General features: G+C 47.1%; 3 protein-coding genes across 9 annotated transcripts in view; 1 reads left to right on the top strand and 2 right to left on the bottom strand.

The window, feature by feature from the left end:
• Nucleotides 1-1931: 1931 nt before the first annotated feature.
• INVS (inversin) lies at nucleotides 1932-5828 on the bottom strand. Its single transcript, XM_044306000.1, has one exon. It carries the CDS (start codon nucleotides 5584-5586, stop codon nucleotides 2572-2574), a length of 3015 nt encoding a protein of 1004 aa, XP_044161935.1. The 5' UTR covers nucleotides 5587-5828; the 3' UTR covers nucleotides 1932-2571.
• A 2-nt stretch (nucleotides 5829-5830) lies between these two features.
• LOC122946403 (selenide, water dikinase 2-like) lies at nucleotides 5831-21638 on the top strand. Of its 2 annotated transcripts, none has more exons than XM_044306012.1 (8): nucleotides 5831-6121; nucleotides 7702-7805; nucleotides 10116-10223; nucleotides 17315-17469; nucleotides 17574-17664; nucleotides 17744-17843; nucleotides 20182-20328; nucleotides 20960-21638. In XM_044306012.1, the coding sequence occupies exons 1-8, from the start codon at nucleotides 5866-5868 to the stop codon at nucleotides 21181-21183; spliced, it is 1185 nt and encodes a 394-aa protein (XP_044161947.1). In that variant the 5' UTR covers nucleotides 5831-5865; the 3' UTR covers nucleotides 21184-21638. The 2 variants fall into 2 exon arrangements, with proteins under 2 accessions (XP_044161947.1, XP_044161946.1); XM_044306011.1 differs by having other exon boundaries at nucleotides 5838-6121; nucleotides 20116-20328.
• Nucleotides 21639-22025: 387 nt separating this feature from the next.
• Nucleotides 22026-26138, bottom strand: part of IKBKG (inhibitor of nuclear factor kappa B kinase regulatory subunit gamma) — a 42665-nt gene continuing 38552 nt past the window's right edge. For all 6 annotated transcript variants that reach the window (XM_044306004.1, XM_044306002.1, XM_044306003.1 and 3 more), the window contains one exon: nucleotides 22026-22538. In XM_044306004.1, the coding sequence (XP_044161939.1) occupies nucleotides 22393-22538 (146 nt within the window). In that variant the 3' untranslated portion in view covers nucleotides 22026-22392. The remainder of the gene's footprint in view (nucleotides 22539-26138) is intronic.

Genomic DNA, 26138 nt, shown 5'->3' with positions numbered 1-26138 from the left:
CCAGCACCCCCGCCGACCAGCTGTTAGGGAGCAGCTCTGCCAGTACACAGCGCTGTCCATCGTGTAGTGGCTGGAGCTGGTAACTGTAGTGCCGCTCCCACTCAAGTGAATGGTCGCAGTGCTGCAGTAACTAAGGATGGAGCTGTGTGGCGCCAGAGCTGATCCTGAACAGCAGGGGTGCGGGTTGTCAGACCTCCGCCGATCATATATTCATAGCCTATACTGAAAACAGGCCATCAATATAAAAGTAGGCAAACCCTTACATAAATCATATATGGTGTAACATTGCACAACAACACAGGTATATAATTCATAAAGCCTAGAATTGAAAAGCAGATATATGATGGCGAGAATAAATAAACTTAGGTCCCGGAAGTCAATGGAAAGCAGCTGTACATGCGCGGATACCGCTCCATTCACCTGCTGGAAATAGCCGAGCCAGCGCTTGCCTCTTTTTAGAACTCCCGTAGCGGTGAGGGGGGGGGGGGGGGAGGTAGGGGAAGTCACGACTGATTATGGCTACTGCAGATTCAAGTATCAACTGGATGTTAAAGCAGAATTTGTTTGGGAAAAGAGTTCTTTAACAAAAACTTATCCCCTATCATAAGGATAGGGTATAAGAGTCTGATCATCAGGGGTCCTTTCTCCAAATGATAGGTATAAGTGTCTGATTGTCAGGGGTCCTTTCTCCAAAGAATAGAGTCTAAGAGCCTGATTGTCGGGGGTCCCCTATCCAAAGATGGGGTATAAGACTCTGATTGTCACTGGTCCTTTCTCCAAAGGATAGGGTATAAGAGTCTCATTGTAGGGGGTCCTTTCTCCAAAGGATAGGGTATAAGAGTCTCATTGTAGGGGGTCCCCTATCCAAAGATGGGGTATAAGACTCTGATTGTCACTGGTCCTTTCTCCAAAGAATAGGGTATAAGAGTCTGATCGTCAGGGGTCCTTTCTCTGAAGGATTGGGTATAAGAGTCTGATCATCAGGGGTCCTTTCTCCAAAGGATAGAGTATAAGAGTCTGATTGTCGGGGGATCCTTTCTACAAAGGATAGGGTATAAGAGTCTGATTGTCGGGGGTCCCCTATCCAAAGATGGGGTATAAGACTCTGATTGTCACTGGTCCTTTCTCCAAAGGATAGGGTATAAGAGTCTGATCGTCAGGCGTCCTTTGTCTAAAGGATAGAGTATAAGAGTCTGATTGTCGGGGATCCTTTCTCCAAAGGATAGGGTATAAGAGTCTGATCGTCAATGGTCCTTTCTCCAACGGATAGGGTATAAGAGTCGAATTGTCGAGGGTCAGACTGCTAAGGCGCTCTCCGATCAGAAGAATGGGGGACCGTTCTTGGAGAGGCAGTCACACATCAGTGTCCACTTTTCTATTCACTTCTATGGGACTGCCAGAGATAGCAGAGCACATGTACAAGGCTATCTCTGGCAGTCCCATAGAGTTAAAAGGAGAGTTAACATGCCTGCATGTCTGCCACGCCATTCAAATTGAGGAAACCTGGGTTCTTGTGATCGGCGCGGGTCACAGTGGTCATAACCTCGCTGATCAGATGCTTGATCCCTATCCTGCAGGTATGGCATAAGTTGTAATGGGACATGCTTTCTTTGAATTGTAAAGCCTCATGCAGACGTCCGTGGAACACGGACCGTGAGATACCGGACTGGTATCCTCTCGAGTGCAGGAGCGCCCGGCGTCATTGGTTGCTATGACGCTGTGCGCTTCGTGCTGCGGCTGCTGTACAGCAATACACTCGTGTAGATTATACGAGTGTATTACTGTACAGCAGCGGCGGCACAAAGCGCTTGGTGTCATAGCAACCAATGACGCCGTGCGCTGTTACAGTCAGGCGGATGCCAGCCTGGTATCTCACGGACTGTGTTCCACGGACGTCTGCATGAGGCTTTAGGCTGATGGGCAAGGTTTATGTCCGAGTGCTGAGTTTAGAATGGACAGCATTTGGACTGAACACTGACCCATTCAACTGAATGGCACAGTCACATGGGACATCGGCAGAGAAAACCACAATATTTTCTATATTTGTCCATTTTCCCCTCAAGACTTTCAAATGAGTGGGTCCGTGGGAAAAACAGCACCCGGAATCTATCCATGTGCGGACAACTTTAAAACTTGTCTGTATTTCCAATTGTTCTTCTGCAAGGGGTCTAAGAGTGGTTGGCAAAACTCGCACTTCTAGAAAGAGTTGAACTGTCTGCTCATCACGCAGTGGACACCATTGTTCCTTAGTTTCCCATCGGGTTTGGAAGTGTGCCGGATTCTCAACAACTGAGTTGTATTTAGACAACACGGATGTCTTGCATGGTCATCCTCCTACTTCCATGTTTACCTGCACCAATAAAACTCTATAAAATCTTCTTGGTCAACGAGGATCTACCAGATGGCAAGCACTGGAGGCACCCCCTGCATGGCACTTTCAGATTGGGGATAAGAAGTTCATAAAAAACTCAATATTCATCCAGCCCTGACCTCCATAAAGAGGAGTAGCTCAGTGTTCAAGTACAAGGAACATCTACAGTCTTTGCCTTCTAGTTTTCTGAAGAACATGATTCATACTAGGTGGACATGGGAAGATTTTATAGTCTTGCTCTTTTTCTTGCTTCTGTGCTTTCGCCAGGCCCTCTGAATAACCATAGCAGCTTGTTTTTTGTGCTGGAAGAGCCGCTTCCTCGCCTTCTCCCTTTCCACCAGTTGCAGTCTTGCTTCTAATGGAATCAGCTCAATGTCTAGCTGCTGCCAGTCAGCAGTGCTTTGACCAAGCTTTGAACAGTCTCTAGTCAGTGACCTCTGACAGTCTCTAGTCAGTGACCTCATGAAGCTAATGTCACTTGATGGGGTGTGGGTTACTACTTTTCCTTCTAGTTCTCCATGTTTGATCCTCCTTGAGTGCGAACCAGAAGAACTACGATGTACTTTTCCTGAAGACTTTTTGTCCTCGCACCTGGACAGTTTTCCAGTGGCAGGTCTTTGTGTAGGTCTAGCAGAAAGACTTCTTTCTTTATATTTTTGCTTCTCTGACATTTCTCTACTTTGGACAGAAGGTTCTGTATTTTCCACCGGGACTATTCGGTTGGTAGATTCCCTTTTTCTTCTACTCGATCTTGATTCTGTGATGTTACAAGCTCCCAGCTTCTGGGTAACTATATCTAGGTCCTCTCTTTTACTTCTATGTGTTCTGGTGCTTTTTATTTGCTTTCTTACGGCCTCCTCTTTATAAATATCTTCAGGAGCTTCTTTTTCCTGCACAATAAGTCTGATTCCGCCACCTTTATTACTATGTTCTAACCTTAGAGAAGAACTAGAGCCTTCTCTGATCTCCTGGGTTGACTTCCTACAAACCTCTTTGTGGCCATGGCATACTTTTTCAGATGCAGTGACACTGCTGCCTTCTCGTTTAGCTCGGCTACATTTCCTACTGTCATCTTGTGCCCTAGTTGAGTCCTCGTCATGATACTGCTCCTCAGAACGTAGAGGTGGAGATGAAGGGCTTTGAGAATTACAAGCTCTTCTGGGACTAGTTCGGCTTAGTAGCACGCCAACCTCTCGAAGCCTTGGAGATGTGTTGCTATCTTGGGCAGCTTCGTAGACTTGATTATGGTGCTCGTTAACCTTTGTCTTACTGCTAATCTCTTTCAGTCTTGATTCTTTTGTTTCCTTATATTGATCCTCGTTACCGCTGTCTTCCTCCTGGTCCCTCAAGACCTCTGAGGGTTTAACTGGTTTCTCTTCTTTCTGACCTTCTTTAGCCTGTTGACCAGTTCTTCCTTTCCTTCTATTTTCGCCTTCTCTCTTTTTGGCAGCAGCATCTTTTCTCAGCTGTTCATGTTTCATTAAGAGGTTCTTTTTATGTCGAAAAGTCCTCCGCATTATGTGTCCTCTGTAGACTGCTTGAATTTTGGAGGCAGCGATATATTGTATTGCAGCAATGGACAGGGCGCCGTGCTCGAGCATGAACTGTATAACCTCCTGATGCCCACCAAGCAAAGCATAATCCAGAGGAGTGTACCTTTCTTCAGTGCTTTCCATCTGGTTAGGGAAGGCGTTATAGTGCAGGAGTAGCTTGATCGCATCTAAGTAGCCGTTATTGCAGGACCAGTGCAAAGCCGTGCGCCCGTTCTTATCCTGGATGTTGGGATCGGCCTTATTTTCCATTAACACCTCCATGCAGCCAATATAACCTCCGTAGGCTGCACAGTGCAATGGAGTCCTATCTTCGTAGTCCTGGGCATTGGGGTTAATATTATTTTCTATAAGTATCTGGCATATGTTGGCATTGCCTCCTAACGCTGCCCAGTGCAGTGGAGAACGTCCATCCTTGTCCACCAGGTGAACTTTGGCACCGCCTTTAATTAAAGTAGCGATGACCTCTCGGTGTCCCATCTCGCAAGCTCTGAAGAGCGGCGTGTGCTTCATGACATCTGCCGCATCGACTTGGGCACTGTGGTCTAAGAGAACGCGTACAGTACTTATCTGCCCGGACAAGGAGGCGGCGTGAAGGGCGGTTCCACCGTATTTATCTGTTCTGTTGATCTCAAGTTCTGGATCTAGCTCCAACATGACTTTTAGCGCCTCGTCACTTCCTTTCCCGGCAGCCCACATAAACGCGGTCCGGCCTTCTAAATCGGCTTCATCTCTTACGGACAGGTGAGTGAGCAACACCCGTACTGTATCAGGGCAATTTCCCTGGGCGGCGTAATGCAGGGGCGTTGCCCCTTGACTGTCGGAAGGGATGTTGGGAGACCGGTTTCTTTCCAGAAGGAGATTGGCAATAGGAGTGTGACCCAATAGCGCCGCCCAGTGGAGAGGAGTACGGAATAGATTGTCATAAGGTGCCACGTTACACCCCCGGTAGGATGTCAGAAGCCGAACTACCTCCTGATTACCATCGCCGACGGCAAGATGGAGAGGCGTGCGTCCTTCGTAGTCTTGCCAATTGAGTAAAGACTCCGTTGGGGCGGCCTCCAGCAAGCAACGCACTGTTAGGGCTGCTTCCGGGTCCTTATGTCCAGCTGCCCAGTGCAGTGGTATCTTCCCCTCTTGGTCGGGGATGCCGATATTCGATCCGTGCCTCACTAACAACCTGACGTGGCGCGGACGGTTGTAATAGGCGCTCCAGTGCAGTGCCGTTTGCTTCCTTTGATCCTGGGCATCGACCTGACCTGGCGGAGTGTGCTTCAGAAGAAGGGCCAGGCAGCGGGTGTCTTGGTGACGGGTGGAGAGGTGCAGCGCCGTGATGTCCCGTAAATCTCGGTGGGTGCAGTCAGCCCTACGAGACAGGAGAAGCTTCAGCAGGCGATGGTTGCCGGTCTGAGCCGCCAGGTGTACCGCAGTCCTCCCGCTCCTGTCGGAACGGTTCACCTGGGCCCCATAACGGATAAGAGCTTCAGCACAGGCCCGGCGGTCACCCAGTACGCTGTACATCAGAGGAGTCCTCCCAAGTTGGTCCTCCTGGTCAATAAGATCCAGGTTGGAGACTATGAGGCGCAGCAGAGAGGCCTTGTCCCCTGTCACAGCAGCTGCATGGACAGGGGAGGCCAGGGAAGAGCCCTGGGGCGGGCTACTCATCCTTGCCACAGCCGAATTCCCCAGCACAACGCCACAGGTAGCCAACGTCTACAACCTTACGGTCTCTATGGAAACAGCGACCGCTCTCTTCCCAGTGTCTACAGTGCGGCAAAGTTAGCCGGTATTCTCATCTCTATGGCAACGGCCGCTCTATCCAGAATGACTGCAGTCGATGGTGGAAGATCCGCGCATGCGCTCGGAGCACGTTCTGACGCAATTACGTCACGTTATATGTCTTGCGGACTCTGACCCCGGAAGTTTCATTTGCAGCCAGCTCTCATGGCGGCCGGGTCTCTGCCAGCGTCCATGGCGCCGTACTTCCCGGGGTACCGGCCGTTTGACCCGGAGTCTCTGGGGTTGGGGGCCGGATTCCGCCTCACTTCGTTCTCGGATCTGAAGGGATGAGGCTGTAAAGTCCCGCAGGAGACTCTGCTCAGACTCCTGACGGGACTGGAAAATGGGGAGCCCAGCGAAGGGGGTCCCGGGAACCCGGAAAGCTCCTTTGCGGTGCAGGAGGGAGGAAACCCGAGGCTGGGTGAGCATGCGGCGCTTTACGGCTACCCTGTGCGACATCTGCTTTACGACTCGGCGCATATGGCGCGACTGTGGGCAGATGCCGCATGTGTCGTCACTTAGTGCTAGCCCTGAACAAGCCTGTGTGCAAGACCTGGAGAAATAATGGAGGCGATCACATTGATCAGGCTGAAGGGCTCTCTAGGATGTGCTCACCCCTTTAACACTGCACAGAGATGGCTGCTCTAGGAAATCCGACACTGCCCTAAGCTGACCACCATGTTACCTGGCCATTGGTGATATATGTCGTCTTGGATCACGATGATCCGTTGTACGCGCCAGTTAGACTTGGGGTCGCGTATTGACCGTATGTGACACCGTGCGAGGTCTCCAAGTTGTAAAACCTGGTTAGACCGCTGCTGATCAGACATACTAGGAAGATGTCATCCTTGTCTGTTATCGGAGTACTCCTTTAATATTGTACATTGATGGCCTGTACTTGGGACCCCCGGCCCTCCCGCCGATCAGTTGTATGGAGGCGCTGCTGTGTGCTGGAGCAGCTCTGTGTAGCCCAGGGATCAGCAACCTCCGGCGCACCCCCTGGTCTGAAACTACAACTTCCAGAATCCTCCTTTCACTTCTTGGGGAGTTACAAGAATAGCTGTGCAAGTGTGCATGCTGGAGGTTGTAGTTTCACTGAAGGTTGCTGATCCCAGGTGTCGAAGCTGAGAAATGTACTGCAAACAGACGGCTGTTGAGCCCGACTCCCCCATACATGACCACGTTCAGTTCAGCCAAACGTGTGTGTCATGGGCAGAGGGTAGAAAACGGTCAGACGTTTCTGGTGGTAGTGGCTTATCTCCTGGGAGAAAGAAAGGATCAGGCGGAAATGCTTTCCTCCTCTGACAGATGATGTAGGGAAAGAGAAGGATTGGGCAGAGTCGGGCGCCATGTACATTAGACTATTGGCATGATTGAAATGCGTTGGTGTGAGCATCCTGGTATCTGGGAAGATGTAGTTTAGGCTACTTTCACACTCGCGTTTTGGCTTCTTGTTTGTGAGATCCGTTCAGGGCTCTCACACAGCGGTCCAAAACGGATCAGTTAGCATTCTGAATGGAAAAGGATCCGCTCAGTTTGCCTCCGTTCCGTCTCCATTCCGCTTTGGAGGTGGACACCAAAACGCTGCTTGCAGCGTTTTTCTGTCCGTCTGATGAAACTGAGCCAAACGGATCCGTCCTGACACACAATGTAAGTCAATGGGGACTGATCCGTTTTCTGATACAATATGGTACAATAGAAAACGGATCCGTCCTCCATTGACTTTCAATTGTGTTCAAGACGGATCCGTCTTGGCTATGTTACAGATAATACAAACGGATTCGTTCTGAACGGATGCATGCGGTTGTATTATCTGAACGGCTCCGTCTGTGCAGATCCATGACGGATCCGCACAAAATGCGAGTGTGAAAGTAGCCTTAATTGAATAAAGTCTGAAGATTTTACTCTAGTGCTCGACGCTTTTTCAATTGTCATGGGACCACCCCTTTAACAAGCAGATGTTCAGAGCTGTAATCCTTTTTATTTATGCTTTCCTTGTAGGAATTGGTATGGACTCGTGTGTAATCCCTCTAAGACACAGAGGACTGTCCCTTGTGCAGACCACCGACTTCTTCTATCCATCCGTGGAGGACCCCTACATGCAGGTGAGGAAGGAGTTAACAGGTAGATCTGCGTGTTCATCAGGTTCCTGTAGCCCCTTGAGCTCTGCTGAGTCACCATGACACAGTGGGTGGTAGCGAGCCGGGAAGGAATGTGCTTGGAATGCGTTTTACGCCACCCGGTCACGACACAAGTCTCGTGTTCCCCGCAGTGACATTTCTAAAGCTCACCTTTTTAAATAAATGCTAATTCTGGACAACCCCTTTAAAAAATGCACAGCTTACCGCAGCTTTCCCTAGCAGACTTAAGGACCAGGCCTGCTTTTTTTTTTTCCCCTTTCTCCTGCCCCATGCTTTCCAACCATTTTTTTGAATTTTCCGTTCACATAGACTTGAGGGCTTATTATTTTATTTTTATTTTTTTGCGGAATGATTATTATTATTTTTTTTATGGCACCATTCAATCTACCCATCTTATATTGGCAAATGGAACAAAAAATTATTTGTGGTGTGAAATTAAAAACAAAACAGAATTCCGCCAAGGTATGCAGGGTTTAAAACGCAGTGTAATACAGTGCCAGCCAAGTGTATGAGATTTACCCTAATCTCATGTACGTTTTGGAGATAGATATATATATTATATATATATATATATATATATATATATATATATATATATATATAATATATATATATATATATACACAATATTTTTTTTTTTTTTTTTTTTTTTTTTTTTGTGTGGAAATTGATCTGCTGTGCGGATTCCAAATGAAATGTCGTGTCAGTTATGTTTGAGACTTTAGCTGCAGATTTTGCCCCCTTCAATGGAAGGGTGAGATCTGCGGCAAAACCGCATCTGATCCGCACCAAAAAACGCTGTTAAACATTGTGGATATGTGAAGATATGCTGCAGAAACGCCCATAAATCCACGTGGAAACTCGTGTGGATCTTATGTGTATTCATCTGCACATGCAGGTGGCCTTAGGGGACTTGAACATGTGATCCTGCAATAATATAAATACATTTCTGAGCGGCTGTCCACACCAAAATTTCACGGTAAAACGTTGTGTGAAAAGCCCCTTCAAGTTCAGTAGATGCAGCATTTAAAGGGGGTTGTTTGGGTTCAGAGCTGAACCCAGACTTGCCTCCATTTTCACCCCGGCAGCCCACCTGACATGAGCATCGGAGCAGTTCCGATGCTCTCCTTTGCTCTGTGTTAAGTCGCGCAAGGAAAAGGCATTTTTTTGGAGATCCAGTGACGTACCGGCCTCTCCATGGGGCTGCGAGGAAGCCCGGTGATGTCACTGGCACTGATGGGCGGGATTTAGCGCTGCCCTAGCCAGTAAAGCGGCCCATCAGAGCCGGTGATGTCACCGAACACACTGCCGGGCGGAAGTTTCCGCCCGGTAGTGTTAGGATAAACAAGAGCCCGTGCCCTGCACGATTTAGCACAGCGCAAAGGAAAGCATGAGATGCTCCCCATTGCCCAACGAATTCACTTCAAAGTACTAACAAATACATACAAGGCCGTCCATAGCCTGTCCCCTCCCTACATCTCTGAGCTCATTTCCCGATACACCCCCACACGCACTCTCCGATCCTCACAGGACCTCCTCTCCTCTTATTACCTCTTCCCACAATAGACTCCAGGATTTCTCCTGTGCATCCCCCATACTCTGGAACTCGCTACCCCAGCATATCAGGCTCTCGCCTACAGTGGAATCTTTCAAAAGAAACCTGAAAACCCACCTCTTCAGACAAGCCTACAACCAGTGACCCTGCTGCCTCTATACCGCCATGACTAACTTCGCCCGCACCTACTGTGTCCTTCTCCGATACCATGTAGATTGTAAGCCCTCACGGGCAGGGCCCTCTCTCCTTCTGTACCAGTCTTTAACTCGTCTTGTTTATGATTAGCGCAATTGTCTGTATTATGTGCACCCCTTATCATATGTACAGCGCTATGGAATGAATGGCGCTTTAATAATAATAATGCTCTGATGCTGGCCTCAGGGGGGGCTGCCTGGGTGAAAATAAGGGTATGTCCGGGTTCAGCTCTGAACCCGGACAACCCCTTTAAATGGGACTGAGCTGCAATACCAGCGCAGCCAGCAGGGGAACGGAAATTTGCTGCCAGGTTCCTGCACACATTACAATACCCCATAATCCCCTGAGGGTTACTCCTTGCTAAAAAAACTCATCTGTAATGTCTGTTTTCCCCCAAATTTACTGTCTTCTGTGACACCTGTCATTGCAATGGGATGAGCTCGGAGGGGAGGCCCAGACGCCTCTCTTCTTGGGTTAGTATCTCGTATGTATTAAAGTTTTTTTTTTTTTTTTGTTTGTTTCAGGGTCGTATTGCCTGTGCGAACGTGCTGAGCGACCTCTACGCCATGGGTATCACTGAGTGTGACAACATGCTGATGTTACTCAGTGTCAGTCAGAAGATGACGGAGGAGGTGAGCCCCAGAAATAGGAAAATGTTGCCAAAGGTCAAGAAAACTCTTTTCCTTAAAGGGATTCTGTCACCAGGTTTCACGCCTGTCAGTTAAACATATGCTGATGTTCAGGGCCTCATCAGGATTCCTAATGTGGGCTTCTAAATGTGATCCGTAGCCTTATTTTGCTAAAAAAACTGGTTTTACTAACCTGTCACTCAAAGAAATAAGGTGCCCAAGGGGCACCTTATTGGGCACCTTATTTCTTGGGCACCTTTATTTCTTTGAGTGACAGGTTAGTAAAACCTGTTTTTTAGCAAAATACGGCTACGGATCACATTTAGAAGCCCACATTCCTTATCCAGAATCAACCTTGTTCTTGGGAATTCCCTTATGGGGCAATATGTGAGGAATATACAGTATCTTCCGCGCAGGATTTCTGATCATTCACCAGTGCTAGCAGTAATCGACCTCTGCCCCTCGCGTATACGCAAATGTGGGGGGTGGAAGTTCAATCCCTACTGGTTACCTCTCCTACCAGATGCTGGCGGAATTGGGGAAAAGCTTAAGGAATTCTTCCAGGTTAACTTGCCATCTGCAACAAAATCAGTAGTATGGGAGACTATGAAAGCGTTCCTGAGGGGATTGCTTATAGCAGAAGTTAATAAGAGAGTGAATCCAGAGCGCGCACTAGGAAGTTAATTCTGGAAGTTGAGACGGCAGAGGCAGATTATATTTCTCACCCCCAAGAGGTTAATAGAAACAAATGGAAGGAATCCCCCCAAAAATTGGATGAACGGTTATTGGAGCAGGCGAAGAACAAAAGTTTTTTTCAGAAACAGACCTTTTATGAGGAAGGTGAGAGCGGGTAAACTTTTGGCATTGATATCTAAGGCCCAATTACAACCTACGTATATTGCAGCCTTGAGGGATACATGTGGCAGTATTCAGACTGAACCGCCGCAGTTGCTTCGTGTCATGTATTCTTTTTATTCCACGCTATATAGGTCCAAATTGAGTTACAGATATGGAGATCGATCAATTTTTGTTACCTTTAGAATTACATACTCTGTCAGGTGAGCATAAGGCACTATTAGATGGTCCTATTACTGTTCAAGAACTAGAAGTAGCATTGGGCACTATGTCTAATGACAAAGCGCCGGGAAGGGATTGCCTCCCAGCTGAAGTATATAAGCGTTATTCCAGCGTTCTTCTTCCCCAATTACTGGAGGTCTGTGGTGAGGCCAAGCGACAGGGTCGGCTCCCTGATTCCATGAATGAGGCAGTCATTGTGTTACCTAAACCCGGAAAAGATGTCCTAGAGGCTGAATCTTATAGGCCCATTTCTCTACTCCCGGTCGATATTAAACTTCTGGCCAAAGTGTTGGCAAACCGTCTGAACTCAGTGATATCCACTTTAATATGTCAGGATCAAGCGGGCTTTATGCCTAATATGTCCACTGCGGTTAACATTAGACGTTTGTTTCTGAACATTCAGGCGACCCATGCCCACGCCTCGACCGCGGCAGTCGCATCTCTTGATGCGGCCAAAGCGTTTGACAGCGTGGAATGGCGTGGGGTATAGGAGTGATGATATGTGCCCACGTTGTAATCTCACGTGAGCAAACTTGATCCACCTTATGTGGAACTATCCGCGCTTGAGGAGGTATGGGGTGGGTGTAGTAGAGCTTATAAATCAGGTTTTTCAATCTAGCTTAGAGGTTACCCCACTGACTTGTCTGCCTGGACTCGTGAAGGTGCCAAGAGTCATGGTTAAAAAGAAGGTGGCTATTATGCGGATATTGTACCAGGCAAGGAAGTGTATCGCATTTCATTGGACTGATAGTTCAGTTCCTACGGTTCAGGAAGTAGTGAGTAGGGTACACGCACTGGTTAAATTGGAAGAGTAGGTCTAATTAAAAAAAGAAATTTGAAGTGCTGTGGTCTTCTTGGATTTCACACTATAATATGTCTTAGAGCAGGGGTGGCCAACCCGCGGCTCGCGAGCCGCATGCGGCTCCTCGGACCTTCACTTGCGGCTCTCAGAGGAGCGCGGTCTCCTCTACATATGCGGCTCGCAGGGGAGCGGGCCAGGGAATGGGATGTCGCAGGTTTTCAAAATATTAGCAGCACGGGAGAAGGAAGAAGAAAGCAGTCCCCTCCTCCCTGCGCTGCTGCCACCAATGAGAATGAAGAGGGGAAGAGGGGAGGGGCGGTTTCCACTGCCACCAATGAGAATGAAGAGGGGAAGAGGGGAGGGGCGGTTTCCACTGCCACCAATGATGTTAACTCACTCATTTATTCAAATACAGGAGGCCGGTTCTGGCTGCAAAATCATATAGCCCACACCTGAGAGGTTAAGTGCCGGGGAACGCAGCATAGAGGCCAGGTGTCGGCTATGAGATTCTGCCGTCACCCGCCCCCTGTATCTGTATTAAAGGTTGTCATTGGTGGCGCAGTGCACCCCCCCCCCCCCCTTAATATGAGCATGGGGCGGTCATCTGAGCATGGGGCGGTCATCTGAGCATGGGGCGGTCATCTGAGCATGGGGCGGTCATCTGAGCATAAGGCGGTCATCTGAGAAATCTTGAAACACATTGTGAAAAACAAAGATTGCCAGGAGTCTCATTAAAGCTGTCTACATTACAGGTAGGAGAGGTGGTTTAAATGCACTTTTAAATGTTTGATAACTCAATTGCAGTAATACTGTCGTGTGCACTCATGTTTGTGTAAACGGATAGCTTGTGGCTCTTGGCAGTCATAAGATTTTTTTTTTTTTGGGCTCTTTGTGTCTGTAAGGTTGGCCACCCCTGTCTTAGTGTATTTGCTTATTTTGAGTGTTGTGCCAGAGATGGGTTGTGATTGTCTGAGAGTATAATGGAATGTGGGACTGTAGTTAAAAGAACGGATGCATGTGTCCAGGTGATGTGAGTATATTTTGAATTATTGGAACTGCTCAGCGACTTATGTCATGTACCAGCAGGAGGACCGGGATGTCTTCTTGGACTTGCCAACAGCTAACATGGACTGTACCTTTTTTTTTTTTTTCTTTTTTTCCTAATGTGGTCGTGCATTGGGGAGGGGGGTGGGGGGATAAAGGGAGGGGTGGGTGGGAAGGGCGGTTGTTGATGTACTTGTATTTAAAACTTTTTGAAAATTTTAATTAAAAAAATTATCTGATTTCAAAAAACATTTAGAAGCCCACATTAGGAATCCTGATGAGGCCCTGAAAATCAGCATATGTTTAGCTGACAGGGGTGAAACCTGGTGACAGAATCCCTTTTAAGAATCGGTCCCTCAACATACAATATGAATTGGTTCCAGGGCGACCATAGCAGGTTGACCCCATAACTCTAGGGTTAACTGGTTCTAAAGCCTCAATGTCATCCCGATTATAAGAAGAAGAAAAAAGCAAGTTCTTCTAGCAGTCAGAAGAGCTGGTTAGGGTAGGTCCATATCTGGACTACAGGTAATCTGGGAGTCTGTTCCGGCAGTTAGAGGCTACCGTATTCGGCACTGCCAGATCCCTGTTAACTGTAATGGGATCCGGTGGCTTTCAGCCAGAAAAATACCACTGCTTACAGCGAGAGTTCTCTGGCTGAAGTCAGCATTAAAGGGGTATTCTGCTAGGTGTAAGTTATATAACTATCAGATTGGTGGGGTGATCCCATGGCGGTGCCTGGAGGAATCTGGCTATGCCAGATACGGTATGCCTGGTAGTCTGTAACGCTACCGGATTACCTTTAGCACAGATATGAATGTAGCATTAGTCTCATCCTTGTAGAAAGTAACGATCTTCAGAGTCTGTTCTTGGCACATGGTAATGTTAGGCAGGCATTATGGCCTACCCTGTAGTGGAGGGACTGGCTGGCACAGTTGGGGGGGGGCATTGGCCATAGACGGCTCTATCCCTCGCACTGAAATGTAGACAATCTGCATTCCCACATGATACAGGTGTTCTGACTGGGTGAAGAGGACCGCCTGGTGCCAGCGATGTTTTCTGTCAGCCACTTGCGCCCGTGCTGTCTGTAAGATGCTCGTCGATTAGCTGGATATTCCAGCCAGTCGGCATACACCATCGTAGCCAGGACAGTTGCATCTGGAGACTGCATTCAACTTGCGATGCCCTGTGAGAGACCATTGCAAGCGATCGCATCCTATGAACTCGCCCTAATGAAAACCATTATGAGATCCACCATCGTGGCATGTTAGACCATACTAGGGCTACTTTCACATCTGCGTTTTCCTTTCCGGTTTTGAGATCTGGCAGAGGGTCTCAATACCGGAGAAAAACGCTTCTGTTCATGGTGGAAAAACTGCAACAGAGTGCACCAGAATGCGTTCTGTTCTGGTTTGTTGCGTTCCCAAGCCGGAAACAAAACCGCCGCAAGCAGCATTTTTGTGTGCAGCATGGGAAACTAAAGAAGCTGGATTGGCATAAAAACCATGCAAGTCAACAGTGTCGGACACAAAAAAACAGGATCTGGCACCCATTGACTTACAATAGTACTTGATGCTGTATCCGGCATGTTAATTTTAAATATAATACAACACGGTCTGTTCTGAACGGATGCAGCCGGTTGTATTTAAACAGTTTTCCTGCGGTTTTGAGATCCTCTGCTGTAAAACGCAGATGTGAAAGCGGCCTAAGCTGATCCTACACAGCCAGATGTCTGCCTAGTCCCAGTGTGCACCAGAGATTGTCATTGCCTCCATCCCGGGCCTGCGCCAGGGCAGTGCATGACTCTCGCCTGACGTTATATGGCGGCACAACATCATGTGATACTGTCTGCCCAGGCTGACACGGGGATATGCTCTCGCTGTGGGACTATAGATGTAATGATTGGCCACTGCATATCTACTATAGGGCGGTATATAATCTATACCTCTGGTGGTCTATAGCGCACTATAAGGCTCTATATGTAGTAGGGATGTCCCGATACCAGTATCGGAATCGGGGCCGATACCGGACATTTGCACAAGTACTTGTACTCGTGCAAATGTCGCCGATACCTCATGGCCCAGATCAGCAGTGGTGGCGGCGTGTCCCATCTTCTCTTCCGGTCGGCGGTGGCGCTGCTCCCGGCTGATCAGCGTGGGGATGGCAGCGGATATTATACACCTGGGGACGTGCTGGCTCTGCAGCGGCAGGAGGAGGCCGCCTCTGGCTGGGGTTCTGGAAATTATCCTCAGGGGACTGCAAGAAGCTGGGCCGGAGGTGGAGAGATGGCCGGAGCTCAGGTACTGCAGTCCATTCTTATGTTTGCCAGCCACATCTGATTCTGAGAAAGCTGGGTGACAGCCAATATGGCCGCCTCTCATAAGCAGAGCCATCCAGAGCAAAAGTGGGAGGAGCTGGCATTGAGAACTTCAGGGAAAGTGGGTGACAACCCCTGTGACTGCTGTGATGCTGGCTGCTGTGGTTGTCACCAAGGATCTACCAGACTGGGAGCACTCGTACAGTCTGTGACTACTCAGTCGCCTTCATTATGTTGGCCATTAAAGGGGTTGTCGCAGATTTATGCCGGAAATATGTAATGAAGTAAATAATATCGGAGAGGTCACGTGGCTGTACTCTGGTGCATCTGCATGGGTAGGATTACAGCAGGCCAGGTGGGTATGATGCATGAAATGAAGGAGAAATTCAGTTAATTTCTCTCCATTTCATGTTAAAACCAACAAACAGTGAATAATAAAATAAGGTGGTGGTGGGGGGGGGGGGGCCTATAATAGTGTTTCCCAACCAGTGTGCCTCCAGCCAAAGGCTGTCCGGGCATGCTGGGAGGTGTAGTTTTGCAACAGCTGGAGGCACACTGGTTGGGAAACACTATTATATGCCCATTTATTAACCCTTGTACAAAGGAAAAGTAAAGCAGTTGTCCATAGCAACCAAATTCCAGCTTTAATTTTTTTCATTGCTATCGGCAACTGCGCCGCTATTTCTTTGTACAAAGTTTGATAAATCTCCCCTAAGACTAAATTTGAAGTAAAAACATTACCACACCATAATTGGTATCGGTACTCGGTCTTAACAAAAATGGTATCGGGACATCCCTAATATGTAGTCATTCCACTCTATGTAGATGTAATGATTGGGCACCACATATCTACTATAGGGATATATATAATATATTTATTCTCGTGGCTCACTATAGGGCTCTGTATATTCATATTCCGCTCTCTCACTATAGGACTATAGATGTAATTATTGGGCACCACATATCTACCATAGGGCTGTATATAAAATGATGAGCAGCGTGTAAGGGTTGGGGGCGCTCTGTCCTATTGTATATTTGCATTTGCCCCAAAAATTTGGTTATGGCGGTATTGCCAAATCCAGCTACTTGTTTAGGCCCTGTGTGCTGCCAGTTTAGACCCACCTACAATACGAGGCCGCTTTCAACCCCTCCCTCACTGCTGAGCTAATGAACCAGTCTACCCTTCTCTGGCACCCACTGCCTGCATTATACAGCAAGTTCTCACAAACCACTTTACAGTAGCAGGTAAGTGACAGGCCAATGAAATCAGCTTGTCTTTCACTACTTTGTCGCTGAGGGCAACATCAAGTCCCCTTTAGGGCTCGTTCACACGGCAGAGTTTTGGCTGCGTGGTGTCGGTCTCCCTTGGTTTTCAATGGGAGGCAGTGCTTTAAAGCCGAAGGCATAGTCCTTGGGACTAGTGTTGAGCGAACTTCTGTTTTAAGTTCGGCGTCTAAAGTTCGGCTTCCGGTTAGCGGAGAATCCCGATATGGATTCCGAATACCGTTGTGGTCCGTGGTAGCGGAATCAATAATGGCCGATTATTGATTCCGCTACCACGGACCACAACGGAATTCGGAATCCATATCGAGATTCTCCGCTAACCGGAAGCCGAACTTTAGACGCCGAACTTAAAACAGAAGTTCGCTCAACACTACTTGGGACGCTTGAAGTCGGGGTGCCTGTCCGCTCACGGCTCATTTTTATTTAATGGAGTTAAGCCACTAGTGCATCTGTGGCTTAAGTGAACAACCGTGGTAGAAACCACAGCAGATTTTGACAGCTTAAATGCACATGACAGATTTTTTTTTTTGTTTCTGTAATGTTTCTTGGTTACCTTGTCGTTTCTTCCAGGAACGGGAGAAGGTGACACCACTGATGATCAAAGGCTTTAAAGATGCAGCTGAGGAGGGAGGCACCTCTGTCACCGGCGGCCAGACCGTGGTCAATCCATGGATCATCATCGGAGGAGTAGCAACAGTCGTCTGTCAGTCAAACGAATTTATCATGTAGGTTACTTTCTGGGTCAGACCTGTTCTACTGAGATACCAGCAGCATCAACCAGTTTTTGGCTGAAAGCTTAGTAGATAAAGCCATGTTATTTCTCCACTAGGCCACAGAACGCCGTACCAGGTGATGTCCTCGTCCTGACTAAGCCTCTAGGGACCCAGGTGGCTGTGAACGCTCATCAGTGGTTGGACAATGTAAGTGATAGTCCTGATGAGAATATTCTAGAACATTCTCATGAATTTACACCAACAAACTCTAATAATCTCTCATCAGGCTGATCGCTGGAACAAGATCCGTCTGGTGGTGACCAGAGAAGAAGTCGAGCTGGCGTATCAGGAAGCCATGTTTAATATGGCTACTCTGAATCGCACAGGTAATCAAGGAACGATGCTGGGAGACACCTCTCATATTCCTTTTGTAACGCACTAAACAGATATTTTCCAGTTGCACATAAAGAAAATGTAAGGCTACTTTCACACTGGCGTTTCTGGGTCCGCCTGTGAGATCCGTTTCAAGGCTCTCACAAGCGGTCCAAAACGGATCAGTTCAGCCCCAATGCATTTTGAATGGATAAGGATCCGCTCAGAATGCATCAGTTTGCCTCCGTTCCGTCTCCTTTCCACTTTGGAGGCGGACACCAAAACACTGCTTGCCGCGTTTTGATGTCCGTCTGAGGAAACTGAATATAATTAGGACCTGACCTGGGTAAGGTAATTTTACTAGTTTATTTACAAAGGCCTATCCAGGCAATAGAACCTGTCTTGACCCAGGTATAAATTAATACTTCACTTTTCTTTGAATACAAGTAAAACCTAAACGCTAAGTGTGTGCGAGGTGCACTCTTTAATTGAACTCAAACAGAACCAAAAAATTAAGGGGTGTTTAAAACACAGTACACCACTTCACTGATAGGTATATTGCTTTGACAATTAGGCGGGGTGAAGAGATGTGCACTATTTCTCACCCTTACCACTGTAAGGGCAGAACACTACCGTCCGTGGCGACTCTGCCAGCTGAGAATGGTTGTGATAACAGCCATATAGAGTGGTGGGAGAAATGGAAATATCAACCCACTATGTGAATGGCGCATAAAGCATCTCAGTTGATCTCAGACTGGGATTAGTGGCAACTAACACCGCAACACGGACTCGGTGCACAGTAGCCAAAACCACAACTAACTTGATTGCTAAACCAAACCAAGCAACGTCGGCCAGCCTGACCACTAGTTGCTGGTTAGCAGTGGAGTGGTGCACAGCGATTAAAAACGAACACTGCCCCCCGACATGTTTCACCAGTATTCTGGCTTCAGGGGTTAATGGGCAGCCATGAGTGACCCCCGGCCACCTGGAGGTTTAAATAGTGTGTAAACTAATTGACAGGTTAGCCATCCTATCAGTTACAAAGGACAAAGCACTGCCAACCAATAGTGTCCTTAGACACACCCCTACAATCTGATTGGGGTGCCGGACACCGTCGCCCACTATACGCATCATCAGGAAAAAAAAAAAAACTATCAGTCTTCATCCTTAAACATTGGTGCACTCTCACTGCGCAGGGACTTAGACTGTGCCAAACACCTTCGCCCACTATACGCGTCATCAATGACGTGCTGCACCCGAAGTGCCTGCGCAAACACTTGGAATACATCCACTGGTACTGGTAAATAAACCCGTCTGAGGAAACCGAGTCAAACGGATCCGTCCTGACTTACAATGTAAGTCAATGGGGATGGATCAGTTTTTACTGACACAATATGGTGAAATTGAAAACTGATCCGCCTCCCGTTGACTTTCAATGCTTTTTTTTTATTTTTTTGTTCATAGAAATGCAAACGGATCCGTTCTGAACGGATACAAGCGTTTGCATTATAGGTGCAGATCCGTCTGTGCAGATACCAGACGGATCGGATCCGCACCTAGACGCAGGTGTGGAAGTAGCCCTATCAGTAGCTGATTGGGGGGGTTTAGACCCGCACCAATTGGATAATAATATCCTATCCTGAGGATAGATCATCAATATTTAACTCCTGGCAAATCCCTTTAAAGGGGTTATCCAACTCTTATAATGACCCCTGCCCAATGCCTGGCCCCTCAGAGGTTATACTTGCCCTGCTCACCTGCACCCACGTTGCTCCTGATCCCTGCACGGCCGCCACTGAATCTCCCCGTCGCACTAATCAAAACATCCGGATACAGGGGGAGCAACCAATAGCAGGCCATGACGGGGACGAGCTTTCCTAGTGTCACCCGCCATGGTAGGGCGTTTCGGCCCTGTCACTGCCTGCTATTGGCTGCTCTCTCGGTTGCCAGTTGCTGTGTGGGTGCCAGGGGAGCGGGGTAAATAAACTGAGGGGCCCAGGCATTTAGGGGGTCATCATAGGGGTTGGATAACCCCTTTAAGTTTCTTATACTGTTATAATTTTCAAGATCTCTGCTTTCTGTCAGTGAATGTGAACATAATTTGCAGAATGGCCACACGGATGCAGACAGCCCATGGATGGCATCATGTGCTGTCCGTGTTTTTTTTTTTTTTTGCGGAACAATAGAAATGAATGGATCTGCGTGCGAACTTCCAAAAATGCAAAAAGGACGCAGACCTAAAGCACGGTTGTGTGCATGAGGCCTTACCTTGTCACTTTCTTTCAGCTGCAGCGTTGATGCACACATTTAATGCTCACGCTGCTACCGATATAACCGGTTTTGGAATCTTAGGCCATGCCCAAAACCTGGCCCAGCAGCAGCACTGTGAAGTTACCTTTGTCATCCACAATTTGCCCATCATTGCCAAGATGGCAGCCATCACAAAAGCCTGCGGAAGCCGTTTCAGTTTACTTCAAGGAACATCTGCAGAGACTTCTGGTGAGTGTTTAAGTATTCACCCGACCAGCCAGTGTGTTGTGAGAGTACTTGACTCTTCCCCCTAACAGATGATGTGGACACAGAAGGCTCGGGCATGTTTAAAGGGGGTTTCTGGGAGAAAATATTGATGACCTACCTCAGAATAGGTCATCAATATCAGATTGTTGGCAGGAGGGGGGGGGGGGGGCGCGGTTTGACTCCTGACACCCTCGCCGATCAGCTGTTTGAAGTGCTGCACCTTCTTTCTAGGTCAGTGATGTTGCATGACCTAGGTGCAGCTCAGTCCCAATGTGACAATGGGCCTGGGCTTCAGTACAACGCTCAAACACTATACGGCAATGTGCTTGGTAATCGGTGAGGACGGACGAGCACTGCGACCCTTTCAGTCAGCCGATCGCCTGGGAGTCGGACCCTTGCCAATCTGATATTGATTAACTATCCTGAGGACTGGTCATCAATATTGTACTCTAGGAAAATCTCTTTAATTTCAATGATGGAAAAGGAGGCTTTCTCCTCTCTCCCCTCTCCGAGCATTCATGTAGAAGGGGTTTTGGAGTGTGAGCTGAAAACTAATGGGCCGGAGGAGGCTGGTTGTGCTGTAGTTTTCTAATCTAAATGTTTGCTTATAAAGGTGGGCTACTCATCTGCCTTCCGAGGGAGCAAGCTGCCCGCTTCTGTGCCGAGATAAAATCGCCAAAGTATGGAGAGGGACATCAAGCCTGGATCATTGGTATCGTAGAAAAAGGAAACCGGACAGCCCGCATTATCGAAAAGCCACGGATTATAGAAGTGACCCCGCGTGGCGCCGGGGCCAGCGACAGTAGCACTACATCAACTCTAGATGGACCTTGCTAATCTGGAAAGTCCAACGGTGCCTCAGGTTTCTTGCTTGAACAGATTTTTATTTTATTTTTTGACTTTACAAAAAGGGGTAATTGGGTAAAGCTACTTGAATGTATAATTATCTGCATCAGATGACGAAATACAAATGATGGAGTGATTTTTATTTTGCTGTCACTATGGACAATGAGAACTTTCGTAAGGCCCTTCCATAGTAAATCTCCTCCACTCTAAGGTCCAGGCCTGAGCAGCTGGGTCTTGGAGTTATGGAGGAGAAGGGGCTCTGGTTGCCGTCCTTACCCTCCCTCTGTTAATGACGTCTCTTCCTATAAAACCCAGTATGGGTCCGGAGGCGACTGAGAGGAGTTCAGACGAGGGTGGGGCAGTCGACGCATCCCCAGGATTGGGCCTTTTTAGATTTATAATTTTTTTTCAATTAAAATAAAAAAATTATCTTCATGAACCAATAATGAAGGCGTTTTGCTGTGTTAATGTGTTCAGTGCAGATTTTATTTACAGAGGCACAGAACAAATTCATGTTGTAAAATTTACAATAGATGGTTTTTCCTTCTGGGCCTATCTTAGGCCTCCTGCACACGACCATATGGCTTTTTCAGTATTGTGCGGTCCGTTTTTCATGGATCCGTTTTTTGTTTCAGTAGTGTTTCCGTTCCTTGCAGATCGGAAACGGAAGCATACAAAAATGTTTAAACAGTAAGTACGTAAAAAATTGGGCTGGGCATAACTTTCAATAAATGGTTCCGCAAAAACTGAACAGATACGGAAGATATACTGATGCATTGTTTTTATTTTTGCGGACCCATTGACTTGAATGGAGCCACGGATCATTATTTGTGGGCATGTTCTATGTTTGAACAGAAATGCAGAAACTGAAGGCATATGGAGTACCTTCTGTTTGCGGATCTATTAAAATGAATGGTTCCGTATAGGGAACGTAAATCGTGTGCAGGAGGCCTTATAAGCAGTGGAGACTTTCCCTTGAACATGAATCATAGATTGTTGTATTCATGATAAGCGAGCATGATTGAAAAAAAATTTTTTTTCTTCAATCAACTGCAGAGGTTTAACCCCTATCCCCAAAAAATTTTAATCATCCTTCAGCTTCAGAGTAAAATTTAATCCTTGTACAGTCAGGTAAGTGTGCATTCAGTCCATGTTCTCCATTCATGATCCTGAGGAGGAGCAGTCTGTGGTGTTGGAGAACTACTGTATGCAATCCATCACGTGTATCTGCAGAGTATCCATGTCCGGTGCTTTGTACTGACACTTGGGGCAACAGTATTCTTGCCGCTCTACCAGAGGGTGGATGGAAGGAGGCGGTGGAGTAGCGTAGGGCGGCTGGTACAGCCCTGTAAAGAAAGGAAAATGGAGATGTTAGTGTCGGGTATGTCTATTCCACTCGAAAGGGAGGAGTGTCTGACCACTTAATTGGTGCGGCGGTTAAGCATACGTGCTGCCAATGCCTTCAACCTCTAGGGGGTAGATTAAAGGGCATCTGTCAGCAGTTTTGTTCCTATTAAACTGGCTGACCTGTTACATGTGCGTTTGGCAGCTGAAGACATCTGTGTTGGTCCCATGTTCATATGTGCCCGCATTGCTGATAAAAAAATAATGTTTTAATATATGCAAATGAGTCTCTAGGAGCAACAGGGGCGTTACCGTTACACTTAGAGGCTCTGCTCTCTCTGCAACTGCAGCACCTTCTCTGATTTTGACAGGGCCAGGCAGTGTACACATCAAATTTGGCCCTGACTTCTCCTAAAGGGGTGGGCACAGCAGTTGTAGAGAGCCTCTAGGTGTAATGACAACGCCCCCATTGCTCCTAGAGGCTCATTTGCATATATTTATTCATTTTTCTCAGCAATGTGGACACATGAACATGGGACGAACACAGATGCCTTCAGCTGCCAAGTGCACATGTAACAGGTCAGCCAGTTTCATAGGTACAAAACTGCTGCCAGATGCCCTTTTTAAACGCTGTTTTTAATCTGTGTTTTTGCTATAGTCAGTCAGCTTGAAGTCAAGGGGGCAGCAGCCTCCTTGCTTCAAGTCAAGCTAAGCCCACTCCTTACCAGTCTTCCCTTTCGCTTTTCTCTGTGCATGCACGATGGCAAAGCCCGGCGCATGCGCTGAGTGCAGGAGCCGGGATTGTGCAGTGACCAGGAGCGCACTGCGCATGCTCGAGACTTGCACGATCCCAGCCTCACAGCAGGATGTCAGTCACAGTGAGGGAAGGACGGGTAAGGGACGGGCTTAGCTTGACTTAAAGCAAGGAGGCTGCTGCCCCCTTGACAGTCAGCTTAGACTGAGGATAGCGAAAACACAGATTAAAACAGCATTTTTATAAAGTATACAACAACCAGTGGAGGAATGAAAAACATGATTAGGAACACACTGGGGGCTCCTGTAAGGTAATGATGTCTGTTTAAAATGGTAACCAGTTCCCTTTAAGGAAAACTGGCTTAGCTGCCCATAGTAACTGGATTGCTTTGGAAAACAAAAGTATTAGATCGGTTGTTATGGGCACCTAAGCCAGTTTTCCTTTTCACCACTTTTGCGCACTTTACTCGTCTTCGGCGCTCCTATAGAGATAAATTGAGTGGTAACTGCAGCTCCCTTTAGCCCCTCATTGTTAAAGGCTATGGAAACCTTTTTGGTGGAAATTTTTTTATTGCGTTCTACTCATTTTGGGTGGAAAAATGTCTTCAAATGGTATTTAACCCCTTAAGGACACAGCCTTTTTACACCTTAAGGACCAGGCCATTTTTTGCAAATCTGACCAGAGTCACTTTAAGTGCTGATAACTTTAAAACGCTTTGACTTATCCAGGCCGTTCTGAGATAGTTTTTTCGTCACATATTGTACGTCATGACACTGGTAAAATGAAGTAAAAAAAAATATTTTTTTTGCACCAAAAAATACCTAATTTAACAAATTTGGAAAAATTTGCAAATTTCAAAGTTTCAGTTTCTCTACTTCTGTAATACATAGTAATACCCCTAAAAATTGTGATGCCTTTACATTCCCCATATGTCTACTTCATGTTTGAATTATTTTGGGAATGATATTTTATTTTTTGGGGATGTTACAAGGCTTAGAAGTTTAGAAGCAAATCTTGAAATTTTTCAGAAATTTACAAAAACCCAATTTTTAGGGACCACTACAGCTCTGAAGTCACTTTTCGAGGCTTACATAATAGAAACCACCCAAAAATGACCCCATTCTATAAACTACACCCCTCAAGGTATTCAAAACTGATTTTACAAACTTCGTTAACCCTTTAGGTGTTGCACAAGAGTTATTGGCAAATGGGGATGAAATTTGAGAATTTCATTTTTTTGCCTAATTTTCAATTTTAACCCATTTTTTCCACTAACAAAGCAAGGGTTAACAGCCAAACAAGACTGTATCTTTATTGCCCTGACTCTGCCGTTTATAGAAACACCCCATATGTGGCCGTAAACTACTGTACGGCCACACAGCGGGGCGTAGAGTGAAAGGTGCGCCGTATGGTTTTTGGAAGGCAGGTTTTGCTGGACAGTTTTTTTGACACCATGTCCCATTTGAAGCCCCCTGATGCACCCCTAGAGTAGAAACTCCATAAAAGTGACCATCTAAGAAACTACACCCCTCAAGGTATTCAAAACTGATTTTTACAAAGTTTGTTAACCCTTTAGGTGTTGCACAAGATTTAATGGAAAATAGAGATACAATTTCAAAATTTCACTTTTTTGGCAGATTTTCCATTTTAATTTTTTTCCAGTAACAAAGCAAGGGTTAACAGCCAAACAAAACTCATTATTTATGGCCCTGATTCTGTAGTTTACAGAAACACCCCATATGTGGTCATAAACCACTGTACGGGCACACGGCAGGGCGCAGAAGGAAAGGAATGCCATACGGTTTTTGGAAGGCAGATTTTGCTGGACTGGTTTTTTGACACCATGTCCCATTTGACGCCCCCCTGATGCACCCCTAGAGTAGAAACTCCAAAAAAGTGCCCCCTTTATAGAAACTACGGGATAAGGTGGCAGTTTTGTTGGTACTAGTTTAGGGTACATATGATTTTTGGTTGCTCTATATTACACTTTTTGTGCGGCAAGGTAACAAGAAATAGCTTTTTTGGCACCGTTTTTTTTGTTATTTACAACATTCATCTGACAGGTTAGATCACGTGGTAATTTTATAGAGCAGGTTGTCACGGACGCGGCGATACCTAATATGTATACATTTTTTTTTATTTATGTAAGTTTTACACAATGAATTAATTTTTAAAACAAAAAAAGTTTTCTCGCTGGTATCATTGGGGGACACAGGACCGTGGGTATAGCTTGCTGCTGCCACTAGGAGGCGACACTAGGCTGAAAAGTGATAACTCCTCCCCTGCAGGCTATACCCCCTCCAGCCTGGAGAGAGCATATCAGTTTTTAGCTTAGTGTCGTAGGAGGCAGACCTCCATGCTTAGCAGGGTGGCTCTTTTACGATTTTTGTTTTTATTTTATTTTATTTTATTTTTAGGTTAAGGGGCACAGATTCGCATGCGTCTCTGTCTCCCTGGGAGGCTGGCCGGTGTTGCCTTTCCACCGCCCTGCCTCCCCCAAGAAGACAAAGTGGACCAGGGCAGCCTAGCTCCCCTGCTTCCCGCCAGCAAGAGGGCCACCTCCTCCCCAGCCCTTCTCTACATGGACCCCTGATGCCTGGTGCCAGCGGTCGTGGGGTGGCCCTGCTGGTACAAGACTATGGGTGAAGAACACAGATGAAGTCTGGTGAGTTTTACTGTCCCTCCCTGTCCCCCTCACATGGCCCCTTCTTGAGGGGGTGAGGAATCCTCCACCCATCGCCCAGCTCACCTCAGTAGAAAGGGTTAATCCCTTTCCACGGCCGCGGCATGTTATTTTCACCTTCCCGACTACAAACAGGCGCCTTCTGCGCCCTATTCCGGTGACCCC

The sequence above is a fragment of the Bufo gargarizans genome, chromosome 9 (assembly GCF_014858855.1).
Source record: "Bufo gargarizans isolate SCDJY-AF-19 chromosome 9, ASM1485885v1, whole genome shotgun sequence".
Taxonomy (NCBI): domain Eukaryota; kingdom Metazoa; phylum Chordata; class Amphibia; order Anura; family Bufonidae; genus Bufo; species Bufo gargarizans.
Note: the sequence above shows the minus strand (reverse complement) of the source record. Positions and strands in the feature narration are given on the sequence as shown.

What these genes read in the sequence shown, in the direction of transcription:
- LOC122946403 (XM_044306011.1), top strand. Translation starts at nt 7,710, where the DNA reads ATGGACTCGTGTGTAATCCCTCTAAGACACAGAGGACTGTCCCTTGTG. An exon ending in TGGAGGACCCCTACATGCAG is followed by an intron (nt 7,806 to 10,115) that starts GTGAGGAAGGAG and finishes TGTTTGTTTCAG; the next exon opens with GGTCGTATTGCCTGTGCGAA. An exon ending in CAGTCAAACGAATTTATCAT is followed by an intron (nt 17,470 to 17,573) that starts GTAGGTTACTTT and finishes TTTCTCCACTAG; the next exon opens with GCCACAGAACGCCGTACCAG.
- INVS (XM_044306000.1), bottom strand. Translation starts at nt 5,586, where the DNA reads ATGAGTAGCCCGCCCCAGGGCTCTTCCCTGGCCTCCCCTGTCCATGCA.